Here is a 26,686-nt window from a genome sequence, read left to right as displayed (position 1 = left end):
GAGGAGGTTTTAAGGAATGAACTTCCGGGAACATTTAACCCAAGCAAGAAAGCTAGCTCTTCCTTTTCTCCTATCATATCCAATTAATTACCAGGTCCCTTAGATTCTTCCTTTAAATTGTTTCTTGAGGGTGCCTGGCTGGCTCAGTCCATAGAGCATGTGGCTCTCTCATTTCAGGGTTGTGAGTTCAAGCCCCACGTTTGGCGCAAAGCTTACGTAAAGTTTCTTGCATCAGTTTTCCCTAATTCCCATGCACTAGATCAGATCACTATCCCCAGAACACACAAAATTATTGCCTTCGTTGGCCATCCTGGCTCAAATTTTCCTTCCCTTCAATTCACCCTTAACACTAGGCACTAGAGTGCAAATGATGATCATACCGTTCCTTAAACTTCTTCAGTGTCTTCTCATTGCAAAATATGCAAGTTCCCCCACAATGACTTGCTTACTTTTTCAGTCTCATTTCTTTTCTTATTACTTCTCCTTTGCCCTCTTTCACCAGGCCAGTGAACTAAAAAATATATATATGTATTTTTTTTTAAAGGAAGGCTTAACGCCCAGCGCGGGGCCCAGTGTGGGGCTTGAACTCACTACCCTGACATCAAGAATCTTACACTTAACCGACTGGGCCACCCAGGTTTCCCCCATCCCCACAAAATAATTTTTTTTAAATTAAAGTATAATTGACAATGTTAGTTTCAAGTGTAGAACACAGTGATTCAACAACTCTATATGTTCAAGTGTAGCTGTCACCATACAACCTTATTAAAGTACCATTGACTGTATTTCCTATATTGTACCTTTTATTCCCATGACTTCCTCCATAACTGTAAATCTGTGACTCCCACTTCACCTATTTTGCCCATCCCCCCAACCTCTCCCTCTGCCACCATCAGCCAATGGAGTTCTTCTTCCTTCCTTTTTTTTTTTTTTTTTAATAATGGACTTCATTTTTTTCTTGCCTTTAAGTCTTGCACAAACTATTCCCTCCACCTGGAACAATGCTCCCGGATTCAATGGGCCGACTCTTTCAGTGTCTAGCTCCTCCTCCCGCCTCCCTCCCCCTGGGACCCTGAGCTCTTTAAGGGCAGGGCGGTGTCTGGCTTGCGCCCCAAAACCTTCCCTACGCGGCCACGACAGCATCCTGCACGGCGTAGGGAGGAAAGGAGCCCCTAGGTCGTTCTGGCAGTTCAGCTACTCCAGCTCCTCTTTCCGAAGGGCGTCGGGGCAGGTCAGAACCTGCGAGGAGGAGCCGGGCCACCCCGGGGCTGCGTTCTCCTGTCACGTCCGATGGATGCAGCGTCCGGGCTCGGCCGACGGGAGCCAACGCTGTCCTGGCGCGAGAGTCTCTTAGAATCTCAGCCCTTCACGCGGGAATTCCGTTTACTACAGCCGCCGACGCTGGTGGTTTGCCGCGGAAGTTCGGGGCCCGCAGTCTGTTTGGGTTTCGTTGCTGGTCTGAGGGTGGAGTCTTGGTGTCCGGCTCGGGACGTGGGGCATTATGGGAATCGTAGTTGAGGCCAACGGGATTTTGGAATGGTCTCGGGGCATTCTGGGAGTCGTAGTGTGTGGGCCACAGTGTAGTCCTAGGAAGTGTCGTCGTCCCAGGCCCCCTGGCTCTGGCGCTGCGTACGCAGGTGCCTGGCATCCTGGCAGTAGTAGTGCGTGAGGGGAGCGCCTCAGCCCTCGCGGGGGAGGCCGCGGTAGGTCTTCGGCAGTGTAGTCTTCCGAGGCCCGCGGGCTCTGGCGCTGTGTGCGCAGGCGCGGGGCGTTCGGGCATTGGTGGTGGGTGATGGGAGCGCCTCTGCCCCGGCCTCGCGGCCGCGGTGGGTCCTGGGAAGTGTAGTCGTCCGCGGCCCGGCCTGGTCCGGGGGTCTGGTGCCTGAGGCTGTGGCGGGCAGTCCCTCCCCGGACGCGGATCCGAAAGTCTGGCTCGCTTGGGCCCAAGACACTTAAAGCAGCCCCCTCTGTCCGAGATCCCCTCCAGGTGGCCCGGGCCGAAGACCATCTGCAGCTCGAGAACGCCTCGTCCCCCGCTCCCGGCTAAAGGCGCAGAGGAAACGCGCCGTCCCGTGACCCCGTTACAGGAGGCGGTGCCGGGGTGCGGGTCAGGTCTAGGCTCCCCGGATCCCACGCCGTGGCTGGGAGGGACTCTCTTTGGCGGCCCCGGTCCTCTGGGTGACGAGGAAGGGTGGGTGGGTGGTTGTGCCGCGGTGGGAGTCCGCAGCCGGTGGGGCCTGGTCGCTCCGGGACGGCCCGCGCGCTCAGGGCTGCCTTGTCTCGCTGCCAGCTGTGCCGTTTCCCCCTGCGCTCCTCGGTCCCGCCGCGAGCCATGTCTCAGGTGAGCTGCTTCCTTTTTTCTTTCCCAGGGCATCTGTGTGCTTCAGGACTGGGGGACAGAGGCTGGCTTTCTCCGGAAGCGCCCTGCTCTGGTCCTCTCCTTCGGGCACCTGGACCTGAGGGGACGTGGGAAGGTGGACGGAAGCTGTCCGGTTGTGGGCGGGTTTCGGACCTGGGGGAAGGTCGGGAGCCGGCGGGGGAGGGGGCGGGTGTGTTAGGTCACCTCTTCCTCCTTTTCCCAGTGTTAGAATGAGGAGTGCTTTACTCTGTCCCTCGCTCCAGCTACCCCTTTCTCAGTCGTACATATTAAAGTTTGTTTATTTTTGAGAGAGGGAGAGAGGAAATCCCAAGCAGGCTCCTCGTTGTCAGCGCAGTCAGAAGTGGGGCTCCATCCCAGGAACCGTGAGATCATGACCTGAACCCAAGTCGAGAGTCAGATCCTTAACCGGCTGAGCCACCCGACTGCCCCAGTCATATTCTGATTAAGCATGTACTTTCAGCACCTGTGTCAGTGGTCTCAAAGTGGAATTCCTGGACCAGCAGTATCCGCATCACGTGAGAACTTACTAGAAGCGTATAGTCATGAGCTCCCTTCCCATACCTTCTGAACCAGAAACTCTGGGCGTGCAGTTCAACAGTCACTCCCAAGTGACTCTGATGCCTGACCCATCCTGGGTGTGGGGGGTTCAGCTGGGGCAAACAAAATCTCTGGCAGTTGTTTCACAGAGGTGGGGGTAAGAAGGCCAGCTGTTTGATTTAGTTCCTGTTTTTAGTTCTACTTCTCTGCCCTACATACGTTGTCTCATGCTTGTCTCCAAATCCAGATGCTCTCCCAAATTTGCTGGGGAGTCCAGTTTCCATCTGTGCTGCAGATTCCGTTGTTGAGAAAATAGCTTCCTTTACTAGTCAGTAACCTTTATCGCTTAAACCTTTTTTTTTTAACTGTAAGATACAACTGCCATGCATCTGGAGCTCTTACTAGTTTGACCCCTTTTAAAATTTCTGCTCATGGTTCTGTGGGTTACTGAAGCAGTGCAAAAGCAGGCCGTGACGTGGGGGCACATTATTACTCCTAACCCTGAGGGGAAAGCTTTTGGTTCCATTCTGGGATGGGGGACATGTCTTCCTTGGGTAGTCTTTCTTACTGCGTATCCTTGTTCTGTGACACTGCTCACATCGCCGGTAAGTTTCATAGCCCTTTTTTCAGGAATGGCGATAACCGTGTTGCCCTTGAGTGCATGCCCCTTTTTAAAGGTACTGCTGCTGTCTGCTGTAGCCGGTTGTTACCATGAAGATATTCTTGCTGGATCTCATTAAAATAGGCTGCTATTAAGGAAAATATACACTGCCTACTGAATACAAAAGGACTGTCTTTGTTATTCATTAAGTGTTCTAAGATTCTAAGAACTTGAACAACAAAAGGCAGAAATCCATGTTGTTCGTGTGTATAATCCTTTATCTTTCACAAAATTGTAAATTATGTCAGGACAAATTTTATTTATTTTTTTCCTTTTCTCCAATTATGCAATAAAACAAAACAGCTAGGCTCTTACTAATTAGAATTCTGAAAACCCCCATTGCTACTCTGTGCATACACTGTCTACTCTCCATGGGGAGACTCATTTCACTCCTAATCAGGGCCTTTGGGAGCATGGGTGCTGGTTGTGCAGATATCTGTATATCATTTCAGGGGTCAGTGACATTCAGAGATGTGGCCATAGACTTCTCCCAGGAGGAGTGGGAATGGCTTCAGCCTACTCAAAGAGATTTGTACAGACATGTGATGTTGGAGAACTACAGCCACCTGGTTTCACTGGGTAAGTGTATTCCTTCTTATCTCCTCTAAGTCAGAATTTAAACTTGGGGACGGCTGTTGTAAATCTTGGTTTTCTGACTTAATATTCCCAAGGGAGGTATGTTAGTTTTCTTTTTGTTTGTTTTTTTCATTCATTCATTCATTCATTCATTCATTATTTTAGGGAGAGAGAGGGAGAGGGAGTGTGTGAGTGGGGAGGGGCAGAGGGAGAAGGAGGGAGAGAATCTTAAACAGGCTTCACGTTCAGCAAGGAGCCTAATGTGGAGCTTGATCCCACAAGGCTGGGATCTTGACCTGAGCTGAAATCAAGAGTTGGGCGCTCAACTGACTGAGCCACCAGATGGCCCTCTTTTTTAACTTTTTAAGATGGATTATAAGCACTGAATCCTTAGCGTTCATGTTTACATCTGGTAGATATTTCTTTTTCGAAAAATTTTATTTATTTATTTTTAACATTTATTTATTTTGAGAGAGAGTAAGTGAGCGGGGGAAGGGCAGAGAGAGAGGGAGAGAGAATCCCATGCAATCCATGCTGTTAGCGCAGAGCCTGACACAGACACTTAACTGACTGAGCTGCCTAGGTGCCCCTAAAGATTTTATTTTATTTTTATTTTTTATTTATTTTTAATTCTTTTTTAATGTTTGTTTATTTTTGAGACAGAGAGAGACAGAGCATGAACAGGGGAGGGTCAGAGAGAGGGAGACACAGAATCTGAAACAGGCTCCAGGCTCTGAGCTGTCAGCACAGAGCCCGACGCGGGGCTCGAACTCACGGACCATGAGATCATGACCTGAGCTGAAGTCAGCCGCTCAACCGACTGAACCACCCAGGTGCCCCTAAAGATTTTATTTTTAAGTAATTTCTACATGCAGTGTGGGGCTCAAACTCACAACCCTAAGATCAAGAGTTCCATGCCCTACCAACTGAGCCAGCCAGGTGTTCCTACATCTGGTATTTCTTTAAAAAATTTTTTAAAAAATATTTATTTATTTTTGAGAGAGAGAGAGCATGTGAGCATGAACAGGCAAGGGGCAGAGAGAGAGAGAGAGACAAAGAGAGACAATCCGAAGCAGGTTCCAGGCTCCGAGCTGCCAGCACAGAGCCTGACGCTGGGCTCGAACCCATGAACTGTGAGATCATGACCTGAGCTGAAGTCGGATGCTTAACCGACTGAGCCACCCAGGCACCCTTGGCATTTCTTTTAATGGCTCCTCTTCTAGGGACTGAAGGACTGATTTTGAATTTATTTCCTTTTCTGCAAGCAGGTCTTAACATTTCTAAGCCATATGTGGTTTCCTTATTGGAGCAAGGCAAAGAGCCCTGGTTGGAGAAAAGAGGTGTGAGAAGAGATCTGTTTTCAGGTGAGTAAGTTAATAACAACCCAACTAATCAATGAGAATGCAATACTTTTTTGTATGTTGGTTGGAAAGTTTTCCCTTAAAGATAGCAGAGGTATGGAGACTATGAAGTCTTGCCCACACAGCTCCATAAGGAACCACGTTCACACCCACTTACCAGTCTGCCTTTAGTTCTCATCTTATGCTTTCCCCGCTTTCTTACAAATAGATGTGTGCTTTCTTTCCATCGTTAGCTCTGTCTGGGCTCTGGATTTCAATTCTTTTTGAAGTCTCCCCCCTGTCTTTCTTGAAATTGACCTCTGTTTCTGTTGCCTAAGTTAAAAGGTATATATTTTTTCTGTGTACTGCTGTTCCAGTTAGCCACCTTGGAAAGACTGATTCGTTGCTTTTTGGTTACCTGATGGCTTTATTCGTTCACTCACACATTCCTTTAATGTTTATTTAAAAGGCTTTCTCTTAGGTGCTACAGAGAGTAGAAAATATAAAAAAGTATAATAACCACCAAAGAAGTTATAGTCTAGTGAGATATAATAGGTCTGTAAATAATTTCATTAGATGTCCTCAAATTGTCAGTTCAGCAGTAAGGAAAAACGAATTCCTGTTTGTTTAGGCCTAGATGATTTGGATAGGGATAGTAGTAATAGAAGCAGAAAAGACAGGAAAGAGATCAGTTTTGGAGAGTAGGTGCTGAATTTGTAAGGAGATGTGCTTGGTGTGAGTAGAGGATGGTATTTCCAAGTGGAGAGATGCATAGGCTGTTGGAATAGATCATGGAAAACAGTTCAAGTTGGAGATGTAGACGTGGGAATTTTAACACTCAGAAGCAAAAATTGAAGCCCTGAGATTGAGCAGTGCCTGAAAACCTTCACCTTCAGTTGACAGGAGAATGGCTGGTGAAGCTCTTTAAAAACAAATGGCCGTGCCCTGCCCTGGAAGAGTCTATGGAGGGTAGACTAGAAGATCTATGGAGCCTAAATTCTTTATTCATGCAGGGTTCCGTAAGTTCTTTCGTTGATTCTGAAACGAACCTCTCCTGGAGGTACACTGACCTTCCACTGAGATAACCGGAGACTGCCTCCGTGTGCCGGAAGCAGCAGCTTGGAAGGACTGGTGAGGGAGCAGGAGCAGGTGTCAGGAACACTGAGCTCCATCTGTCGGGAGAGTGGTGGTTAATTGCACGTGCTGCAGACTTCCAGGAGGGTGTGGAAGGTACTGATGTGGGCTGAAGTCATGAGTGGAGCAAATGCGGGGAGAGTTCTTCATTTAAGTGTGAGCTGAAGAACAGTGTCCTCTTGTACATGTAAAAATAATAAAACCAATAAAACTGTGTACAGGGGAAGGGAGGGAAGAATTGCCGCTAGTCCCGCTACTTCCTCCCTCCCTCGCTTCCACCCATCTCTGTGCCCAGTGTGGGGCTTGAACTCATGACGTCAAGGATCGAGAGTCTAATGCTCTCCCGAGGGACGAAGTGCCCCTCCGCTACCTTAATACAGCTTGTCCAGTTTTTGTGTGTTCATTCTAGTACCTCTGTCTCCCCTTTTTTTTTTTTCAAACAGAGTAGGATTTATTGGTGGCACAAAGGTGGGGGGCAGGGCTTGCCATGTGTCCAGGGGGCCACGATTAGGGATGTATTTGACCCCACAGTTATTTGGGATGAACTGTTTTTTTAGTCATCATATCTTCAAATTCATGCGCATTAGAGTCAGTGGAGCCCCACCTCTTGGAGATGTGGCTCTTCCGGCAGCAGGGAACTTGCACTTGGCCCTGTGTAGGGTGCCAATCACATGCTCCTTATTCTGCAGCTTGGTATGGATGGACATGATTTGGCCTGTGCGGACCCTGGCCATGGTGTCCTGGGGCTTTCCAAAGGTCCCCCCACGTGCCTGTCTGGAGCCCAGATTGGGGATAGCATGAGGTCAGACATGAAGGTCCACTGGAAAGGACTGCCTCCTCTAAGGCAACTCGTAGAAGCAACAGGCTGCATATACGACCGAGGAGGCTGCACACCAGGCCCCGTGGGGAGACAGCACGGTTGGCTTAATTGGCTGCAGTCCAGTACATTTTTGAAAGGTGAAATATCACACAGAAATAATGCATAAAACATAAATCTGCAGCTTAACCAATTACTAAGACACCCATGTAACCACCACTCGGGTCAGTAAATAGAACACTGCCAGGTCCCTAAGAACTTTCTGAGTGCTCACTCCTGCCCCCACTCAAAGGCAGCCTTCTCTTTAATGGGAGTAACTTACTTTGTTTTCTTTATAGCTTTGTCATCTGTTTGTGTCTGTAATCACTATAGTTTAGGTTTGTATGTTTGTGAACTTTACATAGAGGGGTTCATAATGTATATGTTGTGATTTGCTTCTGAAAAGTACTTTTAAGATTTATGCATTTTGCATATTACCCTAGAGGTCGTTTCATTGTACAGCTAAGCCTTCCCCCATTTATTCTATTATTGAGGCCTTCTTGGGTTGTTTGCGTTTTAGGGCTGTCGCAGGCAGTGTTACTATTGTCCCTGTACCCTGGCACGGGTTTCCTGGGGTGATATTTAGGGCTGGAATCGCTAGGTCAGAGGACAGTGACCCTCCTACACATTATTAGATAATGCCAAAATGTTTTCCACAGTGCTTTTACTGACTTACGTTCTCACAAACACCGTACGTGGGGTCCTCTTGTTGCCCAAACTCACCAATGCCCAAAAGTTAGGCACCATAATATTCAACTCTCAGAAGAGTGTGCAGTGGTAGCTTGTGGCTTAAGCTTGCATTTCTGTGTCCTCCTCGTTAGGATAGTGGTGAGTGTCCCCGCCTGTCATAAACTTGCATTTCTCTGATTACTAATGTGGTTGAGCACCATTCTGTGTGTTTATGGGATATTTAGATACCGTCATTTGTGAAGTGCCTCTTGAAGGTTTTTGCTCATGTATTGGATGACTTACCTTTTTCTTACCGATTTGTAGACGTTACATATCTCAGATTCAGATTCTTTGCTAATTATTGTCACTCACTGCAAATATCTTCTCTCACATGTGGCCTACTTTCCCCCTTAATAACTTTTTTTGATGAATGGAAATTCTTAATTTTAGTGTGGTCAGATTTACCAATCTTTCCCTTTATGGTTGGACTGTTTAAGAAACTGTTTCTTACCATGAGGTCATAATGAAGACGTCTTCCTGTATTTTCTCTTAAAAAGCCTGGTCTTTATGCCATTCACATTTAGGTCCATAGCCTATTTTAGGTCCATAGCCTATTTTGAGCTTATTCTTGTGCGTCATGTGAGTTACTCGTCAGTTTTGATCCCTTCTGTGAGCAGATCCAGTTCTCATAGCACTGATGTGTCTGTCCTTTCCTTTTGTTGTCTTCAGTTTGTCATAACTTAAATACCATTTTTTGTGTATGTTTTTGGGTTCTCTGTTCTTTAGTGAATCTCTCTTTTTCTATCCTTGCATACATCTATTCAGTCTTAGTCACGGATTTAATAATGGATAACATTTTACTGTATTTGCCTTACGGCACCCTTTTTTTGCTGAATAATTTAAAAGTAAATTACAGGGGCGCCTGGGTGCTCAGTCAGTTAAGCATCTGACTCTTGATTTCGGCTCAGGTCATGACCTCATGGTTTGTGGGTTTGAGCCCTGCATCGGGCTGTGTGCTGTCAGCATGGAGCCTGCTTAGGATTCTCTCTCTGCCCCTTTCCTGCTTATGCTGTCTCTCTCTCTTTCAAAAGAAATTAAATTAAAAAAATTTTTTTTAATAATTAAAAAAGTAAATTATAGACATCTCAACATTTCACTCTACAGTACTTCACTATCGATGAATAAATGGGACATTTCCTACATGAGCAGAATGTCATTTTTCATACCAAAATAACAGTTTTGCCTAGTATTTTTTAAATTATTTATTCATATAAGTTTTTAAATTTTTGGGGGGGAGAACGTGAGTGAGCGAGCACACACTGCGGGGCAGGGACAGAGAGAGGGAGAGCGGGTGAGTTGCCAGCAGGCTCCAGCCTCCACACTGAGCCCGACGCAGAGCTCGATCCCATGACTGTGAGATCATGACCTGAGCAAAAATCAAGAGTCAGTTGCTTAACTGACTGAGCCAATCCAGGTGCCCCTAGTATTTTTTTTAAGTGCACTGTCCATACATAAATGCGTCACAAGTGCGTGCTGGTTGTCCTGCCCTGCAGGATAATGAAACGTTTCTGTTTCTCTGTATGTCCTGTAACTTTCATTGTAATGTATTCATTTTGATATTTTAAGACTTTGGGCCTTGTTTAAGTCACATTGAGATGTTAATTTTATTTAAGCAAGTTTGAAGCCATCAGTTCTAACCTCTCTCCTATGTATGTGGCTCCGGGACAGCCCTGTCTTTAAAGGCTTTGTGGGTCTGTCGTACTTGTCTTGCATATGCACCTCCTACTGGCCTTTCCGAACTTGCGCGGTTTGTTCACCTTTGTTTCCGTTTTCACAGTTTCTGGTATGTGATGGAGGGTCAGATCCATGCACATGCAACTCAGGGATGAGCCCAGGATTTCTTTTCTTTTTTTTTTTTTTTAATTTTTTTTAATGTTTATTTATTTTTGAGACAGAGACAGAGCATGAGCAGGGAGGGGGCAGAGAGAGAGGGAGACACAGGATGTGAAGCAGGCTCCAGGCTCTGAGCTGTCAGCACAGAGCCCGACGCGGGGCTTGAACTCACGGACTGTGAGATCATGACCTGAGCCGAAGTCGGACGCTTAACTGACTGAGCCACCCAGGCGCCCTGAGCCCAGGATTTCATACACAACTTTACAGGAGCACTTTCCTGAGCTACCTCTCCTACATGTTTTGGCTCCCAGGCCCCCCTCTTTCAAGTCTTCTGGGTAGAAAGGCAGACCTTTAGTTTCCCCTCTGCTCTGTATTTCCTGCAACTGTGTCTGCCTCTGTAGCTGAGTAACAAGGAGACAGGGAGAAAAAGAATAAAAGTGGGTGGGATCCCTGTGCTCTTGGGAACATGGATTTTTCTGCTGAGAGAGAAAACTCCTTTCGTAGAGTTTTAAGAGCCTGTATGGCCACCACTGCTGCTAGATGCCTTGGGGTTAGGCAGGAATGGGAAATGAACAGACAAAAGATAAGATTTCTCTCTGACTAGTATAGACCCTCTTTCCCATTCCTCAGACCAGAAATAGAGGCTTCTCTGGGAGCTCTTTCTCCTCATACCTACTGCCCAGTTCCTGGTCTCATGCTGCCTTTGGCTTTAAGCGTGAAGAATTTGGAGGGGGAAAAAAACCTAAGAAACTCACCACCAGTTCACTGTTACTTTAAGGTCTGATTTCCTTCTCTAATCACCTTGCTACCCTTTACTTTTTAGGGCTCTTAGATGTGCATTCTGTGCACAGCGTTTACCTACATGCAGTAGGAGAGACAGGTCAGAGTGCACGAACTCCATCTTTACACGACTGGAACCATTCATCTTGTGTTTTGTAAGTGGAAAAAAAAAGCAAAGTTATAGCATGTAGAAAGAGGATACTAATAAAATGAGAATAGGAAGTTCAGTCTAGATTGAACAGGAGTATAAAGTAAAGTAAAAGGAGGAAAATGGTGGGAATTAAGGATGGTTAGGGAAAACATCGGTCAGATCGTGCAGGTGCTTTACAAACCATGTTAATGAACCTAGAGCTCCTCCCTGTTAGGGAGTCATTAAAAGATTTTAGGCAGGCGAGCGTTTTATCTTAGCTAACGTTTGGAAAACAGGTTTGTCGGAAGCAAGACTAGGAAACAGCTCTCATCTAGGAGGTGTTGCCTTGACCTCGGCCAGATGTAGTCACATGAAGTATGGAGGGGTCCAGGGAATGAGCGGAGGAACGCAGGTTGGTAACAAAGTAAGGAAGTGGACTCAAAGGGACCTGGAGATTGAGTAGATAAAAGACCCGAAGAAGCCTGAGGAAACGTAGTTGACGGCACTCTCCATGGCGTTACTCGGGGGAAAAAAAAGTGAAGGGGAAGGAAAGACTGTCAATTTGTGACTGAGTTTTGGGGCTTTGTGGGATACTTGAATATATCAGTTCAGTAGGTAACTGGGTATCATTCTGGAGCTTAAAGAGATCACAGTGCTTCTCAAATTTCAGTCATTTCGAGAGTTTTAAAGCACATATTTCAGACCCTACTCTGGAAAAATCTAAGTCATTACATTTGGTGTAGAACCCAAGAATCTGCATTTTTTATTTTTTTAATTTATTTTGAGAGAGGGAGCACGTGAGAGAGCGTGAGTGGGGGAGAGGCCGAGAGAATCCTAAGCAGGCTCCACGCGGACAGTGACACAGGGCTCGATCTCAACGAACCATGAGATCATGACCTGAGCTGAAATCAAGAGTCAGATGCTTAACTAACTGAGCCATGCAGGCGCCCCAAGAATTTGCATTTTTTTAAGTTTATTTATTTTGAGAGAGAGAGAGAGACAGTGCGAGTAGGGGAGGGGTAGAGAGAGAGGGAGAGAGAGAATCCAAGCAGGCTCTGTGCTGCTAGTGCAGAGCCTGATGTGGGGCTCAAACTCACGAAACCGTGAGATCCTGACCTTAACCGAAACCAGGAGTCCTACGCTTAACTGGCTTAACCGAGGTGCCCCCCAAATTTGTATTTTTAACAAGCCCCCAGATGCTGATACTGAGCTAAAGTACATATATGGGAGTTATTTTCACAGCTTCGTAAAATTTTGAATCTTCCGTGTAAACTCCCTGCATTCCCCGTATGTTGTTGAACTTATTCTTAAGCAGCTTTACCTAGTTTCTTTTTTTACAAGTTATATTGCTTTTCTGCAGGAGTGCTAGTGAATTTGTATATTTATATCCCTCAGTCTTTATTGTAGCAATAAAAATACCCTAAACCTTTCTTTGCTATAAATACTGTAATGCTTTTTTTTAATTAATAAACTTCTTAAAAAGTAGTTTTAGGTTCACGTCAAAATTAAGTGGAAGGTACCAAGAGTTCCTATATACCCCACCCCACCACAACTTCTCACACTGTGGACATCCCATACCACAATCTCATATCACAATAGTACATTTGTTACAACTGATGAACCTAGATTGACACATCATCACACAAAGTCCATAGTTCACATTAGAGTTCATTCGTGGTGGTGTGTGTATTCTGAGGGTTTTTTATTTTTTTTATTATTATTTTTTTTTAACGTTTATTTATTTTTGAGACAGAGAGAGACAGAGCATGAACAGGGGAGGAGCAGAGAGAGAGGGAGACACAGAATCTGAAACAGGCTCCAGGCTCTGAGCTGTCAGCACAGAGCCCGACGCGGGGCTCGAACTCACGGACCGTGAGATCATGACCTGAGCCGAAGTCGGACGCTTAACCGCCCAAGCCACCCAGGCGCCCCTGTATTCTGAGGGTGTTGACAAATGTATAATGAATGACATGTGTCCACCATTTTAGTAGCATACAGAATACTTTTACTTTCCTAAAAATCCTTCACGATCTGCGTGTTCCTCTCCCCCCACCCTGTCCCGCAACCCCTGGCAAACACTGATCTTTTTATTATCTCCATGGTTTTGCCTTTTCCATTGTGTCATATAGTTGGAATCATACAGTAGTTAGCGTTTTCACATTGGCTTCTTTCACTCAACATTGTGCATGTAAAGTTCCTTTATACCTTTTCATGGGTCAACAGTTTGTGTCTTTAAAAAAATTTTTTTTTTTTCAATGTTTTTTATTTATTTTTGGGACAGAGAGAGACAGAGCATGAACAGGGGAGGGGCAGAGAGAGAGGGAGACACAGAATCGGAAACAGGCTCCAGGCTCCGAGCCATCAGCCCAGAGCCTGACGCGGGGCTCGAACTCACGGACCGCGAGATCGTGACCTGGCTGAAGTCGGACGCTTAACCGACTGCGCCACCCAGGCGCCCCAAGTTTGTGTCTTTTTAGTGCCGAATAACATTCTTTTGTCTGGATGAAGTACAGTTTACTTTTGCATTCTCCTACTGAAGGATATCTTGGTGGCTTCCAAGTTTTGGCAATTTTAAAGAAAACTGCTATAAACATTCATATGCAGGCTTTTGTGTGAATATAACTTTTGAATTAATTCGGGGAGATACCAAAGAGTGCAATTGTTGAATCATGTGGTGAGAGTATGTTTGGTTAAGAAACTGCCAAACTGTTTTCCAAAGTGGTTCTACCATTTTGCATCCCCACCAGCAATGAATGATAGTTCCCGTTGCTTCACATCTTTGCTAGCATTTGATGTTAGTGGATGGGATTTTGGCCATTCTAATAAGTGTGTACTGGTATCTCATTTTAATTTAGAATTCTCTCATAACATGATGTCGAATATCTTCCCATATTCTTACTTGCCACCTGTGTATCTTCTTTGGTGCAGTGTCTATTTGGGTCTTTTGTCCAATTTAAAATTGTATTGTTCATTTTCTCATTGAGTTTTAAGAGTTCTTTGTATATTTTGGATGCTAGGTCTAAACAGATATGTCTTTTGCACATATTTTATCCCAGTTTGCAGCTTGTCTTCCCATTCTCTTGACGCTGGTTTTTACAGAGCATAAGTTTTTTATTTTAATGAAGTCCATCCAGCTTATCAATTAATTTCATAGATCATGCTTTTGGTTATTGTATCTAAAAAGCCATTGCCATATCTAAGGTCATCTAGGTTTCCCCGTGTTATCTTCTAGGAGTTTTATAGTTTTGTGTATTACATTTAGGTCTATGACCATTTTGAGTTAATTTTGGTCAAGAGTGTAAGGTCTGTGTCTTAATTCATTTTAATGCATATGGATGCATAGTTGTTCCAGGACCCATTGTTGAAAAGATGTCTTTGCTCCTTTGTCAAAGATCAGTTGACTATAATTATTCTGGTCTATTTCTGAGTTCTCTACTCTGTTCCATTGATCTACTTGTCTTTCTCTAGAACCAAACTGTCTTCATTACTATAAGTTTAGAGTAAGTCTTCAGGTTAGGTAGTATCAGTCCTCCGACTTTGTTCTTTCCCTTAAATACTCTGTTAAGTATTCTAGGTCTTTTGCTTCTCAATATAAACTTTAGAATAAGTTTGTTGAGATCTATAAATTGCTTTCTGGGATTTCATTGAGTCTGTAGATCAGGTTGGTAAGTGTAGACCCTAAGTCTAAAGTTCTCTCTTGTCTAACAAAAGAGCGGGGTACAGGATTAAAGCGAGAGATGGCTAATGTCTGGGAATAGACAAGAGCACCGAATAAGGGTCTTTGCCCCGTTTTTATTGGGATCAGAAGGGTAACATGGCGACGGATGTGCACAAAGCGACAATGAATCTGTGAACATTAACTCATGGACGTGGCGGAAAGGGGGTCTTGAAGATATTTGGGGTTAGGTGTTTGGGTTAATACAAAACAAAATCCTGGCGCCGGGCGGCGGGGTGGAAGGTTGTTTACAGTGGACATGGGGCACCACCTCTGTTTATCTCAGCCTAGGGGATGAGACAGGTAGGGCGAGTAATTTCAGGGTTGACAAGGCACCTTTTCTTTTGTTAACCATCTCCGCTCAGGGCAACTTTGCCTGCAGCGCAGAGTACCATCTACAGCCCAATTTACCTGTTTATCTAACTTGGTCCTTCCCTCCTTTCTGCTATAGTACTAAATTGGGGGGCACTTCTGCCCTGAATGCCTAATCTTGTTTATTTCACATACCTCTGTTCTATATTGGTACCTTTGCACCTCCCTATTCTGGGAGCTTTTCCCCTCCCTCTCTATTCTGGGGGCTCTGCACCCCCTCGCTGTTCTCGGGTGCCCTTGCCCCTCCCTCTCTATTCTGGGGTGCCTTTGCACCTCCCTGTTCTGGGGTCCTGATCTTATTACCCAAACTCGGGTGTGAGCATCTTATGGCTTTGTCCTTCTTTATGCCTTTGTAACCCATTGGTGTAAGCCCGGGGGATTCCTAAGCTTATTTCCCACAGGTAGGAATTGACATCTTGACAATATTGAGGCTTCTTATGAATGTGGAATATTTCTGTCTCCCCTGTTACTTCTTATTTCATATCTTTCATCAGAGTTTTGTAGTTTTCCTCATACAAATCTGGTACATGTTCTATTGGGTTTATACCTAAGTATTTCATTTTTTTGGTATGCTAATACAAATAGTAATGTCTCAGTTTCATACTGCATTTGTTCATTGCTGGTATATGGGAAAGACTGACTTTTGTACATTGACTTTGTATCCTGCAACCTTGTTATAATTACTTATTCCAGGTTTTTGGTAAGTTTTCTCAGAATCTCTGCATAGATAATACTGATATCTGCCAAAAAAAGGTTTTATTTCTTCCTTGCCAATCTGTATACCTTTTATTTACTTTTCATGTCTTTTTTTTTAATGTTTATTTTTGAGAGAGAGAGAGAGAGAGAGACAGCACGAGCAGGGGAGGAGCAGAGAGAGAGGGAGACACAGAATCTGAAACAGGCTCCACGCTCTGAGCTGTCAGCACAGAGCTCGACGCGGGGCTCGAACTCACAAACCATGAGATCATGACCTGAGCCGAAGTTGGACGCTCAACCGACTGAGCCACCCAGGTTCCCCTCGTTTTTTTTTTTTTTTTTTTTAATGTTTATTTTAGAGAGAGAGAGAGACCAACAGAGCATGAGCCAGGGAGGGGCAGAGAGAGAGGGAGACACAGGATTGGAAGCAGGCTCCAGGCTCTGAGCTGTCAGTACAGGGCCTGACGCGGGGCTTGAACTCATGAACCACGAGATCGTGACCTTAGCTGAAGTCAGACGCCTGACTGACCCACCCAGGCACCCCCTTTTCATGTCTTTTTATATTAACTAAGAATTCCATCATGGCATTGAAAAGCAGTGCTGAGAAGGGACATCCTTCCTGTGTTCACATTTAGCAGGAAAGCTTCAGATTTTTCACCATTAAGTCTGACGTTACCTGTAGATTTTTTGGTGTTCTTTATAGCTTGAGGAAATTCCACTCTATTCCTAATTTGTTGAGCTTTTTTTTTTTTTTTTTTTTTTTTTTTTTTTTATGAATGGGTGTTGGATCTTGCAAGGCATGTCTACTGATGGTATGTCTCCTCAGTTTTTGTCTCAGAAAATCTTTATTTCTCCTTCACCTTTGAAGTATAATTTTGTACGGTACACAATTCTAGGTTGGTGGATTTTTTTTCTGTCAACATTGTAGTATATGAAGTACTTCCTCAATGATCTTAAGTAACGTGATAGAGGATTTTTTTTTCATGAGAAGAGAGTCAATGCATCTAAAATTTTTTGCTTTGAGCATATTAGGTGCTGATTTATCATAGGAACCATTTGTTACATTAAGAATGAATCTTTGTATCCCTTTAGGCTTTTAATAAGTGTGAGTGCTTTGTTATAGCAGATCCATTTGGGAATTACCAAAAAGCGTGTGGGCATAGTAGGCGATTGAAGAAGGGGAGGTGATGTTGAGTGAAGGAAGAGGGGGGTGAGGAATATATAATTAGCGTTCTATTTATGTCTTGTACCTAATTTTCTTGGTTGTGCTTTTGACTCTCATTGGTCTGGGAAACCATATGGCAGATAATATACTAACTCTGTGCAGTTAACATCAATGGCTTTTTCTAATATCATGAAATATCTAGGTTCACCTGACTTATAATATATTTCAGTTCCCAACTAATTTCTTGAATGAAGCCTTTGTTTATCTGTTGCAGTGATTTTTATATGTTGTTTCTGATCTTTTATACAATTTTTACTCTAAATATAATGAACTTACTCCTTTCTTACATCATTAATTGTTTTCTTCTGTGTCCTCTTTATCTCCCTATTTAATTTCTCAGCTCATGAAAAGAATTATTCAGTTTATATCCCCAGGGCTCTTACTGAGGTGCTCAGTAGATATGAGATTGGTTTATAGAGGAGTCAGGAAAGTAATGTAAGATTTTCCCTTTATTGGGGCGCCTGGGTGGCTTCGTTGATTAAGCATCCGACTTCAGCTCAGGACATGGTCTCGCAGGTTCAAGCCCCGTGTCGGACTCTGTGCTGACAGCTCGGAGCCTGGAGCCTGTTTCGGATTCTCTGTCTCCCTCTCTCTTTGTCCCACGCTGCTTATGCTCTCTCTCTGTCTCTCAAAAATAAATAAGCATTAAAAAAAAAATTTATGCTTTATTGAGATCATTTTCTTAACTGTTATTTCACTCTCTCCTGTATCCTAATCTTTGATTTTTACATGCCTACCCTATAAATATAGATCTTGATCCTTTGTTCAGATATGTATTAAAGAAATAGATCTATTTATATTTCCTAGAAGCTTATGGTCAGTGATGATAAAAGATAGCACCCCCTCAAACAAAATAAATGTCAAAGTGTGTTTTAGAGGAAAACGAAGTTTTTAATGTGTTTTTGGATGTAATTTTAAACTTCCAGAAAGCTTGCAAGAATAGTATAAAGAATAACCACAAGCTTGTTACTGAAATTTACCTACTGCTGACATTTTACCTTGTTTGTTCTATCCTTTGGTATATGCTTTTTTTCTTGAAACATCTGAGAATAAGTTGCATACATCATGGCCTTTTACTCCTACATATTTCCTAAGAATTAGGATATGAGTGAATATATTTTTAAAAAAGTCTTCATATTATTCATATTATAGTTTCTGTTCCCCCCCAAAATGATAAAGTTAGCCTGGAGAAAATCGGGGCCTGTGTTTGTCTATCAAAAGCATCTGATGGGAAGACACTGTTATACCAAAGTAGAGTGTCAGCTGTCAGTTTGGAAAGTAGAGTTAGAGTGAGAGTCATATTCCGTCATTGCCAGAGGTACCTTTTACTTACTTGGTCATTTAGAATAAGTTACTGTAAGGTGTTCCAGAGGCATTAAGTAAACAGAGTATGATGTCTTTGTGGGACGTGAGGAACATTTGTAGTTTATTAGCAGCATTATGAAATTGTCTTTCTCAAGTCATTTTGGCCTCAGATAAAGTTTAAGTGGAGCTGAGGACTAAAACCCATCCTTCCCAATTATTTATCTTCGTGTTCTGTTTTATCCTCCCTCGTCAGTTACTTCTACTTAGCTTTTCTTGTTATTTACCTACATCTCTCCTCTGATATGTTCTGAATTTCTGGACTTACTGTTCTGATTTCAGTCTCCACGAGAACTACAAAAACTGAAAGCTATGCACTACTGAGATGCCTTTTTTTAAAATCTCTCATTAAAAAAGTGAGGAGTGGCTTTATCTTACTCAACACAGAAAAAAAGAGAAACAACTGCTTTGTTTTTTCATTTTCAGAACCAAATCGTGAGGTCAAAGAGTTTTCTCGAAAAAATGTCATTTATGAAGATGACTCACCCCAGTGTTTGGTAGTGGGAAGAATTCTAAGCCATGGCCCTGAATATTCCAGTTTTAAAGGAGGCTGGAAATTCGAGGAAGATACTCAGATGCAAGGAAATCGGGGGTGTATCCAGCAAGGAACAGTGTCTCATCAGGGAGCCCTGTCTCAGCACACGAGTATCAATACCGTGGAGAGGCCCCATGGATGTCATGAATGTGGGAAGACTTTCAGTCGGCGCTTTTCCCTTGTGCTACATCAGAGAACTCATACTGGAGAGAAACCATACGTGTGTAAGGAATGTGGCAAAACCTTTAGCCAGATCTCAAACCTTGTGAAACATCAGATGATACATACTGGAAAGAAACCCCATGAGTGTAAGGACTGTAATAAAACATTCAGTTATCTCTCATTCCTCATTGAACACCAGAGAACACATACTGGGGAGAAACCCTATGAATGTACTGAATGTGGAAAGGCCTTTAGCCGTGCCTCAAACCTCACTCGACATCAGAGAATTCATATAGGAAAGAAACAGTATATATGTAGGAAATGTGGGAAAGCCTTTAGCAGTGGCTCAGAGCTCATTCGCCATCAGATTACACATACCGGAGAGAAACCTTATGAATGCATTGAATGTGGGAAGGCATTTCGCCGTTCTTCACACCTTACTCGGCATCAGAGCATCCATACTACCAAAACCCCCTATGAATGTAATGAGTGTAGGAAAGCCTTCCGATGCCACTCATTCCTTATTAAACATCAGAGAATTCATGCTGGAGAAAAGCTCTATGAATGTGATGACTGCGGTAAAGTTTTCACGTGGCATGCATCCCTTATGCAACATATGAAAATTCATACTGGAGAAAAGCCCTATGCTTGTACCGAATGTGATAAAACCTTTAGCCGGAGCTTTTCCCTCATTCTACATCAGATAACTCACACTGGGGAGAAGCCCTATGTATGTAAGTTTTGCAATAAGTCCTTCAGCTGGAGCTCAAACCTTGCCAAACATCAGAGAACACACACTCTAGAGAACCCTTATGAATATGAGAATTCATTTAATTATCACTCGTTCCTTACTGAACACAAAGGAATTCACGCTATAGAGAAAACATAAGAATATGGATTAGGAAAAGCAAACAGTTAATGCCTTAACTTTGACTTCAAAGGATTCTTGGGAAGAAGCCTTATGTGAATATGTTCAATGTGAAGAAAAATGGGTCATACTTGATTCAACATCCTGGAGAAAAAATAACCTAGGAATATGTGGGAAAGCCATTAATAGCTTTGCATTCTTTTTGTAATATCAGAAGATGAAATCAGTCAATACTGAGAAGCCTTCATCTGGTGAGATTCCCTTACTCTACATTTGTAACTTCCTACCAGACAAGGATACGTGGCCAATAGATGTGAGAAAGCTTTTAATTAGAAATTGGCCCTAATTCTGCATCTGTCGGCTCAAACAGGGCAGAATGTGTGGGTAAGATTGCACTTTTTCTTGGACATCAGAAAATTCATAATGAAGCAAAGTCATGCAAACACAATGATTCAGGAGTGTTTTTTTGTACCATGCAATATTTATTAGGTTTTAAAATACTCTTCTAAAGAGAAAACACAACACTATAAATGAACTGAATATAGGGTGACTTTCTGCATTATATCAAACTACAGAATTATACTGGGGGGAAAACTACCATTGTAATGAGTGTGGCAAAATCTTAAGAGTTCTGAGAAGTCATACTGGAGGGAATCTGTGGGAGGTTTTTTTTTTTTCTTTTTTTTTTTTTTTCTTCTTTTTTTGGGGGTGAGGTGATTTTTGCTTTAAAGCAAATTCAAAAAGCTATGAATAAATATTTTATTTTCTAGTTAATTAATCTAGTACTTGCAGAGTTTTTTCCACACATTTGTGATTGTGAAAATGCAACTACCACAATATTGATATCACTAACAAAGAGTAGTGCACTTTTGTTGAAACATACATGATTACTGAAACATTTTTAATATATTATGGCTTTACCTGTGAGACAGAATTTAGATTTAAGGTTATGCTAACTCATGTTTATCCTTGAATATGACTAGACCTGTTTTAGTCTGAAATAAATGTAAATAAGGTGTGTCACAGGAAAATGCCAAGGTAGTTTTCCTCTTTTGTTCCATTTACAGTAGGAACATTTCTTTTGTAAGCACGTATTTGTCAAAATAAATCAGATGATGTTTTCACTCTCCATGTACACCTTGCCCATTTTTTAATGTCCCAGTTAAAGGTGTATCTTTCAAGCATCTGTCTGCCTCCTTTTAAGAACTTACCTTGCATTTAGTATAGATAATATGGAACTTAGCACTTGAATAAGTGCCTTATTTAAGTCTGTTTTTTTCATGTATGGGTAAATGTTTCACAAAGTGAGAGGCTGGCATTTTTCTCTCCTACTCCTTGTGACATACATAGCTGCTGACTAATAATTTTCTCCAAGCCTCAATCTCTACCAGAACAACTCCGTGGTACAAATCTTCCCTTTCCTTTGGTGTGCCTGGCATTATTTTCCTAGCACCATATGGGGGCCTTTGGTGAACAAAACTGTATTTATCATTTTAATTTTTTTTAAATGTTTTATTTTTGAGACAGACAGAGCATGAGCGGGGGAGGGTTAGAGAGAGAGGGAGACACAGAATCCGAAGCAGGCTCCAGGCTCTGAGCTGTCAGCACAGAGCCCGACGCGGGGCTCGAACTCACAGACAGTGAGATCGTGACCTGAGCCAAAGTCGGAAGCTCAAGCGACTGAGCCACCCAGGCGCCCCAAATGTATTTATCAGTTTAGAGGTTTGTAACATTTAGACGTGGCCACAGACTTGTCTCAGGAGGAAGGGGCTGATTGGACCCTGAGCAGAAGTTATATGGGAACATAATGACTGAGAACTATGGGAACCTCATCCAAGGTTACTATTCCTGCAAATTTAGAACCTGAACTTAGGTATCTTTGCTTTCTCTTTAGGAAATAGGGAGTGGGCTTTAAATTGCCCACCTGGATTCCTTCTCCATGTTCTTGAGAGAATGAATTAAAATTGGTACAAGTGGGAAGTGGCTTGCTTATTTCCTTCTGCTTTTGCTTTTCTTGTAATAGCTTTTCTGCCTTTATATTAAGAGATTGGGTCTGGATCTAGGAGGAACCATAATATTTTGAAGTATCTATTTTTTCCCTCTTGTAAGCAGGACTCTCTGTTTCTAAATCAAATGTGACCTTACTGGAGCAAGGGAAAGAATCAAAGAATGATGGAGAAAAAATGATAAGAGGCCTCTGATCAGGTAAGTGTGGGGCAATCAGGCAGGGAGCACCTTTGCAGGTAGTGGCCCAGCTTACCAAATTGCCTGAATCATTTTTTCAAAAATAACAATTTGCCCATAAAATTCCCTTCATGCAACATCATCCTGAACTATGTAACTCATCCTAAAGGTATTCTCATTAATTTGTGGTTGAGATAGTTCAGAAAATAAGAACTATGCCATTATTTTTAATTAAATTTAAATACGTAGTTTCTAGATTATACAATAAGAGATGTCAAGACACTACTAAGTAAGAAAGAAAGTGAATGGTTTGTGGGAATTCTGTTATACAGTATGTTTTATTTGTCATAGCAAGAAGGTGCTAGCAAGGTTCATAGTTGCTTTCTTTCTCAATTTTAGCACACAAATCTGTTACATCTTTCCATATTTAACATAATCACTTTTTGTAAGCTGTAGTGCTTTCCAATGGTAGCAGAAACCCAAAAAAGAAAGTTGCCTGTTTTTCAAGGAGAAATCCTGTAAAAATAGCCAGACACACTAAGATAAACAGCAAACAGTAGGAGAAAAACGCATGGATGATATTGCACTTTATTATTTTTTGTAATGTTTCTTTTTGAGAGAGACAGAGCATGAGCGGGGGAGAGGCAGAGAGAGAGGGAAACACAGCATCTGAAGCAGGCTCCAGGCTTTGAGCTGTCTGCACAGGACCCGACGCGGGGCTCGAACCCACAAACTGTAAGATCGTGACCTGAGCTGAAGTCGGACGCTTAACCGACTGAGCCACCCAGACACCCCGATACTGCATTTTAGGTCACTTGTAGAACATAATATTATTTCAGTTCCTATTTGTATGCTTGAGACAGAAACAATGGTGACCTATAGTATGACCATCTCAATACACATGAGGGGGTAAACATCCAGCTTGAACGCTTTTTTTTTTTTTGAGAGAGAGAGAGAGAGAGAGAGAGAGAGAGAGAGAATGAGCGAGGAAAGGGGAGAGGGAGAGAGAATCCTAAGCAGGCTCTGTTCCCAGTGCAGAGCTCAACACGGGGCTCAATGTGGGGCTCTATCCCATGGTCCTGGGATCATGACCGGAGCCAAAATCGGGAGTTGGGTGCTTAACTGACTGAGTCAACCAGGTGATCCCCAGCTAAAGCATTTTGATCTATGTAGTAGTTTGTATTTCAGACAGTTTTCTTAGGGTTGCATATTCGAGATGTGTAAAGTTTAGTGAAACATGCTCAGGAATGCAACCATTATTTGAACTGAGACAGACACAGTATTTTCATTATTCTGTTGTCATTTGTTCAGTTACCCATATAGTATAAAAGCATCATACTCCAAATGAATAGGTCTATCCTTTATAGAAGAGCATATTGGGTAGTCATTCACATGACACATGATATCTTCTGGAATATGACTCCTGTATAATTACTGTGGGAAATCTTCCTGAATTGACTTTACCTTCGGGATAATTATATTGTATACTGTCAAGCTAGGTCTACAGCTGAATGACTGTCCACATCTGGCAACTCCTAGATGCAGCTGTCATGCTGTTGTGAGTGTAGAATGTGAACCAGTTTTTACTGTTCTCTCTTCAAATGAATGTGATGTTACTATCAGGTTGGATTCAACTGCTACTTCTAATGTTTTCAACAAGTCTACTTTCAAATAGGATGAAGTATTGTGGCAACAACCAGATAAAGCAGATAAAATACAAATATATTTTTACTAGTTTTTTTTTAATGTTTATTTTTGAGAGCAAGAATGCGAGCCGGGGAAGGGCAGAGAGAGAGGGAGAGAATTCCAAGCAGGGTCCACACTGTCAACACAGAGCCCAATGCAGGGCTTGAACCCACAAACCGGGAGATTATGACCTGAGCCAAAGTCGGATGCTTAACCAACTGAGCCCAGGCGCCCCTTTAGTAGTTTTTTGTTGTTTTTTAAGTGTGTATTTATTTGAGAGTGTGAACAGAGTAGGGGCAGAAAGAGAGAGAGAATCCCAAGCAGGCTTTGTGCTCCCAACACGGAGCCCGATGTGGGGCTTGATCCCACCAAACATGAGATCATGACCTGTGCTGAAATTAAGAGTCAGGTGCTCAACCGACCGAGCCACCCAGGTGCCCCTCAAAAATCATATTTTTAAAGGCATATTTGAACTGTGGAAGCAATGATGACTAAATGGACCAAAATTCCAGAGGGAAATCTCAAGTTTTTGTGGTCATTTGAAGGTGACGTGACAGATTAGCAACTTGAGAATCTTCAAGTGCACACAGCTGGTTCCCTTTCCTGGGACATATGCTGAATTTTAGGGCTGTGCAGAACCCTGGGTGGCTAGAATAAAAGCTGAAAGAGTGAAGTATCTGCAGTGTCTGTGGTATTTAGGAATGAAAAGCCCACTAGAGACGGGCGACTGCCCAAAATAAGTAGCCAGTCTTCTCCTCAAGCCATCTGTGAAATTTGAAGCTGCATGAGGTAGGAGGTTACGGAGACTAGGACCTACCAAGCCCTCAGATTTAAAAGCTTTAGGAGAGTCCTGCCTAAAATACAAAGGCTAAACAAGGCTAACATGAGGCTTATTAAAAATTCAGTGTAGCTCTGACCCAGCTCAAACTTATGGGACTGAGGTGATTAGCACCTCAAACAGAGGAAAGGAGAAACTCTCTGGTAGAAGGTAATGTAACCTAGAGCTCCTGTGGTTCTTTGAAACATGATGTCTGGTACACAATTAAAAAAAAATTACTAGGCATGTGAAGGACAGGAACATATATATATATATACTTCATTTTAGTGTGCTTTGCAGATACTTTTTTTTTTTTTAAACAAATTGAAGGTTTGTGGCGACCCTGTGTTGAACAAGTCTATCTGTGCCATTTTTCCAACAGTATTTGCCCACTGTATGTCTTTGTGTCACATTTTGGTGATTCTCATAATATTTATTTTTTGTTAATATTATATTGAATTGCTGCAATCTCATGATAAAATTTTAACAGATGAGGAGTTGCTTCTTATCAATGAGCAAAGAAGGTGGTTCCTTGAGATGGGATCTAGTCTTGGTGAAGATGCCGTGAAGATTGTGGAAATGACAAAGGATTTAAATTATTACATAAACTTAGTTGACAAAGCAGTGGCAGGATTTGAGAGCACTGACTCTAATTTTGAAGGAAATTCTACTCTGGGTATAAAGCTATCAAACAGCATCATGTGCTATAGAGAAATCATTCTTGAAAGGAAGAGTCAATTGATGGGTCAAACTTCTTTATCTTAAGAAATTGCCACAGCCACCCCAGCCTTCAGCAACGACCACCCTGATCAGTCAGCAGCCATCAACAGCAAGGCAAGATCCTCTACCAGCAAAAAGATTATGAGTCACTGAAGGCCCAAGTGGTGGTTGGCATTTTTTTTTAGCAATAAAGTATTTTAAAAACTAAGGTGTGTGGTTTTTTTAAATAGAAATGAACAATATAGCACACTTTATAGACTGAAGAGTAAACATAACATATGCACTGGGAAACAAAAATCATTTGACTTCCTTTCTTGTGATATTGTGCTTTACTGTAGTGGTCTGGAACTGAATCCACAGTATCTCTGAGGTATGCCTGTAATCAATGAGACAAAACAGACGAGAGAAGCAGACATACAGGTGCCTAGATATTGGGGGTTTTAGACAAGGATTTTGATGTATGGTTAATATGTTAAAATACAGGAAAGAATGGAAGAAAAAAACCATTTCAACTAGTAAGAAGAATCTATAAGAAAGGCAAGTGGCTATTCTAGAATTGAAAATACCATATCTGAAATTAAGAATTGAATAGATGGACTAAACACAAATTGAACACATAACTAAAGATAGTAAACTGGAAGGTGAATCAATAACAAAAATACTGAAACAGAGATGGGGGAGGGGAGAGAAAGAGAGGAAAAATATGCCATGGTCTGAATGAGGACTTTGACTCTTGTTGTTCTATTCAGAAAGCTCTCCTGTTCCCCCCACCCCGCCAAGGAGGACTACTACCTTTCCTTCAGATTCTGGCTGATGGTCACCTGGGGACCTTTCTTGACTGCCTTATCTAACACAGGTTCCCCTATTCTTATCCTACCATCTTACTTGTTTCCCTCTGCTTTGAATTTAGCCTCAAAGTCCACTTAGATGAAGTCTAAAAAGAGCCCACACTCTTAAGCAATACTTTAAAACATGCTTTTTCAAAAGGTTTGCTTTTAAAAAGTTGGGGTAGTAAAGACAGTTTAAAAACATAAAAAAAAAAATTATCTGATACTTCAAAAATGGATAGAATCGATATCCAATAACAGTCTAAGCAAATCTATGTATGACTTTGAAGACATAATCATGCTTTTGGAAATTAGTTCATGATGGAATTGTTCACCTAAAAAGAACAGAAAACTTAGTTCTGTTTACTACATAGACTAGAGAACAGACAAGTAAAAGAAAATTATGACTCAGAAATAACCACTAATAAGACAGATCAAGGAATACATGGACCAATGGAACAGTACAGAGAGCCAGAAATAAGCCCTCGCCTATATGGTCAATTAATCTATGACAAAGGAGGGAAGAATATATAATGGAGAAAAGACATCTCAATAAATGCT

General features: G+C 42.5%; 1 protein-coding gene and 1 pseudogene across 8 annotated transcripts; one reads left to right on the top strand and one right to left on the bottom strand.

Moving 5' to 3' along the window:
- The first annotated feature begins 1,452 nt into the window (after positions 1 to 1,452).
- LOC122204154 (zinc finger protein 140) lies at positions 1,453 to 25,466 on the top strand. 8 transcript variants are annotated; one of them, XR_006195511.1, is made up of 7 exons: positions 1,901 to 2,101; positions 2,291 to 2,341; positions 2,841 to 4,157; positions 5,420 to 5,518; positions 18,753 to 20,142; positions 22,004 to 22,096; positions 25,069 to 25,466. XR_006195511.1 is itself a non-coding variant. In XM_042911410.1 (6 exons), the coding sequence occupies exons 4-6, from the start codon at positions 3,950 to 3,952 to the stop codon at positions 19,910 to 19,912; spliced, it is 1,467 nt and encodes a 488-aa protein (XP_042767344.1). In that variant the 5' UTR covers positions 1,453 to 1,703; positions 1,988 to 2,101; positions 2,291 to 2,341; positions 2,841 to 3,949; the 3' UTR covers positions 19,913 to 21,410. The 8 variants fall into 8 exon arrangements, 4 of the variants coding, with proteins under 4 accessions (XP_042767344.1, XP_042767346.1, XP_042767345.1 ...); XR_006195514.1 differs by having other exon boundaries at positions 22,001 to 22,096; XR_006195512.1 differs by lacking the exon at positions 25,069 to 25,466 and adding an exon at positions 22,698 to 22,732.
- LOC122204305 lies at positions 7,457 to 7,566 on the bottom strand (annotated as a pseudogene).
- Positions 25,467 to 26,686: the final 1,220 nt, after the last annotated feature.

This window comes from Panthera leo, chromosome D3 (assembly GCF_018350215.1).
Source record: "Panthera leo isolate Ple1 chromosome D3, P.leo_Ple1_pat1.1, whole genome shotgun sequence".
Classification (NCBI taxonomy): Eukaryota; Metazoa; Chordata; class Mammalia; order Carnivora; family Felidae; genus Panthera; species Panthera leo.
Note: the sequence above shows the minus strand (reverse complement) of the source record. Positions and strands in the feature narration are given on the sequence as shown.